This window comes from Silurus aristotelis (genome assembly GCF_946808225.1).
Source record: "Silurus aristotelis genome assembly, chromosome: 4".
Taxonomy (NCBI): domain Eukaryota; kingdom Metazoa; phylum Chordata; class Actinopteri; order Siluriformes; family Siluridae; genus Silurus; species Silurus aristotelis.
In genome coordinates this window covers 25,200,893-25,209,451 of record NC_139577.1, presented here as the reverse complement: position 1 = coordinate 25,209,451, position 8,559 = coordinate 25,200,893, and the positions used below count along the sequence as shown (strand labels likewise).

Below are 8,559 nucleotides of genomic sequence, written 5' to 3'. Positions count from 1 at the left end.
TTAATTAGATACCTAAGATATGTGTTTTGAAGAATGATTGTAAACATTTTTGAAGATTTCTAACTTTACCCATGGCATGTATTAGGTGAATAATTTTACTAACCCAAATCTTTTTACATATTCAGTACAATTATTGTACTGTACGATTTTATAGAAGGATTGTAAATTATATATACACATACACACATTAATATATATATATATATATATATATATATATATATATATATATATATAATGTGTACTCACTATATATCTATAATACTTATTTTTTATTGTATTTATTTGAATGGGGGCATTTTATTCCCCATGAAGATTCCTATTTGCTACCGTGTGCTGTTTGATATTTCACAAAGGAATCCACTCAATGACCGACAGGAGTGATCAAATAATATAAACATTCTTTAATTTTTAATTCACAGACATTAGAACATAAGTGTAAATAGCTGGAATTGCCATTTCTTTACAACATACATTAGATTAGAACTGAAAGGAAACTTCCAGAAATCTAAAAATAGAGCAATCTCATCATCTCACTTAGATTTAAGTGTTTGCAATGACTAAACACAAACGTTTAATTTCAAACAATTTTAACTTTGGAAGTTTTAAATGCAACAGCCAACAAATGATTATATGAGCAACAATAATTTAAACGAGAATCCTGCAGTTAATGCAACTAAGAAAAAGGTTAACAGCCAAATAAGTTTAATTGTTTTAAGGAGAAAAAAGGCTTACAAATCGTAAAGATGGCAGCCCATCACAGTGTCCTCTGAGGTTGCAAAGCTACATAGATGACAACACTAATTAAACTCAAACACAAAGGAATCGGATATAAAATCTTTAAGCAAAAATGTACAGTAGCTGGTCAACCTATATATACTTATTTATATACTTCATTTATACTTTAAACTCCACTCTGACTGGAAAATATTCAGCTTCAATTTTCTATGATTTTGCAAAAACGCCTCTATATGAAACAAAACCTTTCCAATTTTCATGTGAAAATTATTTCTTGTAAAACGGTGTCTTCAGTACATGCCCCTTGGACCGCTTGCTCTGGATCCCATGCTTCCAGAGTTGCCATAGTAACTTCCACCTCCACGACCTGGTTATGCATTTTTTTTTTTTTTTTAAAGAGAACAAAGGAAATAATTACACACAACTGGCAGTCAGCAAGGTATACATTTTTTTGAGCATGCTTTTAAGCAGTGAAAAAGTGATGCTAACTCATTTCAGATGCTCCGCTGGAGGTTGAATTTAAGAAAAGCTCAATGTAACGGTGTTCTATGGGGAAAATAACAAGGAAAACCATAAGAATTGAAAGGCACCATCTTTACAATTGCAATATGGATATAAACAGGAAGTACATACGCATATGATTCTTATCCTTTGACATGGCCGAAACAGCATCTTCATGAGTGGCGAACTCTACGTCTGCCTCTCCCGTGGATTTGCCGTTGGGTCCGACATCGATGTGCACACGGATTGGGTGCAGTGGTGCAAAGAACTAGGGGAGGGGGAAAAAATAAATAAATAAAAATTTACCATCAAGCTAAGGAGGGTTCTAAAAGTTGACAAGGACCCTGTGATGTGTTTTACATTGGCAATATCTGACTCTGTTGCACGGAATGGAAGGCCTCTCATGTGCACAAAATGTCCACTGTGAAAGCCAGAGCTGGAATCACTTCCACCATAACCATGACCTCCCATTCCTCTTCCACCACGGTCACATCTTGCCCGCTCTTCAAACATTCCATTGCCAAAGCAGTAGTTGTTAAACCCATTGTAATTGTCCAAGCCCCCATAACCTGCAGAACAGAGGCAAGTCTTGATATGGAGTTTATGTAAATCAGCTCTAAATGATTGTTTAATTGTAATGGGACTCCATCAAAGATAGAACTTTGTAATACAAAGTTTATGAAAACCAGCTCATAAGAAATGTAAAACGCATACCTAACATTTTTTTTTTTTTTTTTTTTATAAAGAAGTAAAAAGCACAGGGACCAGCTTAATTTTAGCTTAACATTTCAGTTCATTACTTTCACTTCAATCAGATTGAGTACGTACCACCACTGTAACTACTTCCACTGCGCATCTGGTCCAGAACAGCACCTCCTCTTCCAGGTCCAGGGCCAAAGAAGCCCCCACGGCCCATCACTGGTCTGTCATATGGACTAGGCCTCTGTCCCATCATCCTCCGAGGAACCTCATAGTATGCACGGATTTCATTTCGGCTACTTTTGAATATCTCTATGTACCTGAGTTTGTTAAAATGCAGGGTATTAGCGACACACAGAAACGATGTTAACTCTTGCACTTGCTTCACAGAAATGATGAGAGCTTAGTGAGTCAATGTCCCAAAAACTCATGATTTATTTAAATTACCTCAGCAAACAAAAATGAGTGGATGTTTACAGATCAGAGGAAGGGGACAAAGGGCCTAATACTACTCTAACTCAAATACTTTACTATGAACAACTCAAAGCTTTTAAAAATCAATCCTAAAAAAAAAAAGGCTCCTTTGAATAAACAATGTTTCCCCCAAAACAGAAGATAATGCTAAACATATAGGTTACTCCTTCTTAGATCATTTTCCACCCATGTTAAATATTTGAGAAACATGCCAAGTTTAACATTATAACATCATCTTTCTTTTCTAAAGAATAAAGATGCATGACCCCCAATCCCACATTATAGATAGCATTGATCACCCAGCCCGGTCTTGCCAGCCCCACCTGTGCCCTATTCTTTCCTTGTGTTTCCCCAGAGCTTTTTCTGCTATCTCCTTTGAGGCAAACTGCACGAAGGCTTCCCCTGTGCTCCTCCCCTGGTAGTCCATCGGCAATGTAATCCCATTTGGCACGATTTTCAACCCTTTAACCCAAGGACAAATAACCCCACAGAGGGGGACATGTTAAATAGCAACATTCTCATGTGTAGAAAAGAAAGTCCCCCCCCCACATGTAGTCCCTTAAATCATCCCATATAGTTTACAAATTCCTAAAATCACACAGCTAATCCTTAACAACACATTCACTAACAGTTCTGTACAAATTAAACAGTCAAAAAGAAGAGTATGACATTTATATTTATGGTATGTTAATTAGTGAAAACAGGTTAGTCACAAATTAAAGATCAACATTGGCAAGGTAAGTGTATACATGTTGATCTTTACTACGCATGAGTCTTCATGATAAAAATTTATTTATAAAAAAAAGGACAGTACTCTTACAAAGTAAATCATAGATCTAAAACAAAAGAGAACAAACCCCATCTAAGCGAGAAAGCGTACCTGAAAAGAACTGAACTATCTCCTCCTTACTGCAGCCGAAAGGCAGTCCTCTAAGCCTCAGCATGCAGCCACTGCTGCTGTCATAATCTGTCGGGCCGCAGCGCTTCAGCACCCAGTCCATCTCACTGCGGTTCGACTTGAACACTGCACAGTGCGATACACTCAGTGACTGCATTTACAGGCACACTCAGGGATAATAAGAACACTCGGGGACATCACATCACACCACCCCGGTGTTGATTATTTTCCTAGAACAGCACATCCTGTCATGTTTTGTTTCTTGCATAACAGCTGTTTCGTGAATATGTTCTGGCAATCAGATTAAGAAAAAAGCTGCATCAAACTGCATTTACATAAAGATAAACATAAAACTAATGACCTCTTAACTGCACGAATAAACCTCCAACAAAAATCCAGATTGGTTTTCGCACCCTGTTGTGTACACGTGCATTTCGACCCCAAGCCAGACATTTTCAGTGAAAAGGCTCGTCAGAATCAGAATCAGGTTTATTGGCCAAGTGCGTTGACACACACAAGGAATTTGGTTCCAGCTGTTAGTAACTTTTAAAGTACAGACATAAATAATTATCGTATACGAGAGTGTACCTTCGATATATCGATGGCCCATGTATTTTCGGTCTTTTGAGAGGGCTTTCTTAAAGTCCTCAGCTGTTTTTAGCTCGATGAAAGCCTCTCCGCTGGGTCTTCCCTCCTTCGAGAAGGTAAAACACACCCCGTTCACTTTCCCTATGATATCACATTCTGGAAGACAGGAAACAAAACGATAGTTTGGTCGTCCTGGATTGCAAGTTTGACAAGTTTATCACAATTACAAAGCAACGTTTCTTTGCCTTTTGTCTTGAGTTTACCAGAAAAAAACGAGGCCACTTCCTCTTGAGTACATGACCAGGGTAAGCCTCGGATGCGCACCACGTAACCCTCATCGTTGTGGGACATTTTACTATCTGACCTCAGGGCAGGCTCCTGAAAAAAAGATCAACACACATCATGGAGGGTGAGGGCTGAATTGAAGGTTTCCTGGATTCTGTATCACAAATCAATAAAAACGTTGCTCGTAGCTTTAAATGTTTAAAAAAGGCACATAAATATCTTGTATTCTCAGGGCAGACCACTTACTCGTTCATCCCAAAACACACAGCTTAACTAGTTCACATGACTAGCATGGCATGACTGCCAGCCATACACACCACAAACACCACGAACCATTCAAAGTGGCCCACAAAGCTCTTAAACACATTATTAATCCGTTCATGTTACAATTCACCCAAACTCACATAGTACACAAAACATTAAAATAAAAATATATACATCTATGCGCACAGGAAGTGATTAGCCAGCTAGCGGAAACCCTGCGTTAGGCTAGCTTAGCAAACTGATCCAACAAATAAGACTAATATCTGGCTCCCGGGAAGTTTTATTCACTCTAAATCTGATCAATACTACAAACTAATGTTACAACATAAAACAGAACTCTATATCCGACATTACCGCGTATATTTCTCCAACGTCTGAAGCCTGTCCTTTCCCTACAGGTAGTGAACGACCAGTTACCCACGGTGGATCGGGACCATGGTTGCCAGGTTTTCCTAAACAATCCCCCCGTGTCTATGCAGGAAGTACGAAATAAAACATGTCGGAGCGCTGTTATAGTATACAAATCAAAGACTAGGCAACGAAGCGAAATGTCCACAAATGTGCAGCCAGGAGAGGAAGGTGTTATATAATAATAAAAAACAAATGTAACGAAATGTGCAATTATTTGATTTGGTCGTTTTTATTGTCAAAATCTCAGTTAAACTGACCAAGGAATATGCATGTGTCCTTGACTATTTGTGCGAATATCATCTATATAATTTTATAGACTCCTATTTGCATCTCGTCGCCTTCCATAGACTAAGTAACTAGTTGCTATTGAAAAATACTGCAATACAAACATGCAATGAGAGGCAGCTATTACCACTGCCGCACGGGGGCGTGCGAGAGCCCAAATACAGATGACTACTATTCCTTCTACTGGTAGTTTGCATGAAAAAAAAAACAGCTGGTGGAAAGGAAAATGCACTACAAATATTTGATCTGTAGTTACAACTCCTACTTCTATAACAAAGTAACAGGCATCTTTGTCCAGATTTAATTTAATTAATAAATAAAGATAAGTCTATGCAATGTGACTGAAGCGGGTTCTTCCTTGGTTCATCCCACATCTTCTCAATCAAGTGATAACAAAAATCAAGCTTAGATCCTACTTACAGACCGCACTAAAAACCATGAGATAAAATGTGAGTCAAATAGGCTATGTGTGTGTAAAGAATGCACTATTAAATAGGATAAAATATTATTGCTCAATCAAACCTATTTATTTGGAATGTAATAATTAAATTTATTCAGGGTTTATATATGTAAACCAGGCTCTGTCTCTCAATTGTCTAACCTGCCCTTGACCTCATCATACCATCCTGGAGTTACATATTTCCAATAGGAGTCTGTGCTGACGCTTAATTTGTCTTCTTGTACTACAAACTGGCAACAATTCATTGCAATATATAAGTAACACTATGCTGTATAATGTTACTGTAAATATTGTGGAACATCCATGACACACAGTTCCTGGTATTCCAAAGCTCACTTAAATTCTTAAATTTGGCTGATTATAAGTGAGTAAAGTGTGCATTTATTTTGCATAACAGCACAGGTAGTTCAAGCTTGTCCCAATGCAATTGTTCTAAGTGTTACATCTTATAAAACTGAGTGGCACTGTGTTTTTCATACCGTTTTAAACCTACTGTAAGTAAGCAATAAGGGACTGTAATATTTATTGTAATTAATGCATTATATGTATTCACCTTACACATTGCTGAAATGGTCCTTGACATCCTCTCAGATGTCTTGCGAATCAGGAAAGTAGTTTTAAAATGTTAATCCCTCTCAAAGTCGAATTTTCTACAATATGGCAACCCAGCATGGTAGAAATATCGCGAGATTATTAAGTTATTAGACACCTCTCAAGCTCCATGAGTTTGGATGGGGAGCGTTCATACAAATTTTGGAATAATAAAATTGGAATATAAAAAAAATTGGAATATAAAAAAAATCTTTATTTTTATAAAAAAAAAAGATTTTTTGTCCTTGGACAGTTGGACTGTAGATTGCAATAGAAACATAGTTATGTACAGTATTTGTTGCCAGTAGCATTACTAATGTAAAACTATGCATCTTATTGGAAAGTAACATTTTCACTTTGTTAAAATTGTCTATTTCCTCAAGACTATTAGATTTTATGTCCATTTGGGTTTAAGTATGTAGGGAGGAGGAGAAAAGATGTGTAAGATACTATTTAAAATCATGACCCATTGTTCACTTGCTGTTTTTTGAGAAACACAATATACTTTTCTTTTCTATATTGTGTTATTTTGGGAAAGTAGCTTACCCAATTATAAGCATAAAAGGGAAAATATTAACAGAGCTGCTTATAAATTTAGAAATCAGACAGTGGTTAAGCCATCAATGTCGGATGTGCACTTAAAATTTAATACATGTCTAAGGAAAATAAAGGTTAAAATATCAGTTATCATGAATTATCCTGTTTTATACACTGAATCTGAAAAGTATTCACATCGCTTTTCTTTTTCCACATCTTATGCTACAGCCTTATTTCAAAATTGATAAAATTTATTATTTTAATTATTTTAATTCTACAAACAATATCCCACTGTGAAAGTGCACCCTGTTTTCACTGTTTCCAGTCAGTTAATTGGTCATGATCTAGAAAGGCACACACCTGTCTATAGAAGGTCCCACAGTTAACATGTCAAAGCACAAACCAAGCCATGATGTCCAAGGAATTATATTTATACCTCTAAGACAGGAATGTATCGCGCCACAGATCTAGGGAAGGGTACAGAAAAATTTGAAGGTCCAATTGAGCACCGTGGACTCTTCCTAGAGTGGGCCGCCCCGCCAAACTGAACGTTAGAAGGACGTTAGTCAGGGTGGTTGTCACTCTGAAAGAGCTCCAGCATTGCTCTGTGGAGTGAGGAGAACCTTTTAGAGTAACACCCATTTCTGCAGACTTGAACTCGATTGAACATCTCTGGAAAGATCTGAAAATGGCTTTGTATGAACGCTCCCCATCCAACCTCATGGAGCTTGAGAGGTTCTGCAAAGAAGAATGGGAGAAAGTGCCCAAAATAGATGTTAAACTTATAGCATCATACTCAAAAAGAGTTGAGGCTGTAATTGGTGTCATTATGGATTATTGTTTGTAGAATTTTAAGGAAGATTATACATTCAATCAGTTTTGGAATAAGCTTGTAACATAACAAAATGTGGAATAAGTGAAGCGCTGTAAATATTTCCCGGATGCACTGTACATTCTTCCTTAATTTGCATCTGGAGCCTATCCTGGGAACACTGGGGGCTAAACAGGATTATGCCCTGTATGGCACACCTGTTAACACCATTGTAGGATCAAATAAACGTGTGTGTGTGTGTGTGTGTGTGTGTGTGGTTGGGGTGGCATTACTCCCTGCATTAATCCCTGCTTTACTTTCTGAATTCCAGTGGACAAATACAATTCAATACAAATTACAGTAATATTTCATATTTCAATATTTATATTCAAAACAGATTTTTTAGTCACATTTATTCATTATAGTGTGTTTACCCGTGCATAGATTTTTTGCAGTGTAGGTAAAAATTTGGATCTCTGACCATGTCAGTATGAGTCTATTAATTAAGCCAGAGAGATTTTTATTGAAGCTGCCAGGCACAACGCCATTGTGCTGACTTCATTCAACAACACTGTGCATCTGCAAATTCTTACAAACAGCTTACATTATATAGAGAAAAAGACAACCATCCGGACTACAATAATCGTAAACACTATATTTCAATGAAAATAATAATTTATTTAGCTTTTTAAAACCCTTTTTATTGACTAATTATGATGCGGCCAGCTCCACTGCTGCCTCACACTGATTTAATTGGGCTGATGGCCATGGTGCAGTGCAAGACTGTCAAATCGATTGAGATGCTGGTATTCCCATTAAAAATGCAGCTAATCAATTCTGTGGATGGAACTCCTGCAATCATTTGCATGTATATTTATAAGGATTGAAAGTGTGATAAGGCTTCGACAATGCACGTGATCTTTTTTTTCTTTCTTTATTCCATGCTTTTAGTATCAGCATTAAAGATAAAAAAACAATGAATAAGATCTCAGAAAACAATATAAACCATATACACAC

The 8,559-nt window shown here is 37.0% G+C and overlaps 1 protein-coding gene across 1 annotated transcript; it reads right to left on the bottom strand.

Annotated features, from left to right (window-relative positions):
* Window positions 1–389: 389 nt before the first annotated feature.
* hnrnph3 (heterogeneous nuclear ribonucleoprotein H3 (2H9)) lies at window positions 390–5,226 on the bottom strand. The gene is made up of 10 exons (XM_083538512.1): window positions 4,802–5,226; window positions 4,162–4,276; window positions 3,899–4,054; window positions 3,293–3,436; window positions 2,736–2,874; window positions 2,068–2,258; window positions 1,600–1,808; window positions 1,372–1,507; window positions 1,228–1,284; window positions 390–1,105 (listed from the first exon to the last, which is right to left on the bottom strand). The coding sequence occupies exons 2-10, from the start codon at window positions 4,247–4,249 to the stop codon at window positions 1,029–1,031; spliced, it is 1,197 nt and encodes a 398-aa protein (XP_083394638.1). The 5' UTR covers window positions 4,250–4,276; window positions 4,802–5,226; the 3' UTR covers window positions 390–1,028.
* Window positions 5,227–8,559: the final 3,333 nt, after the last annotated feature.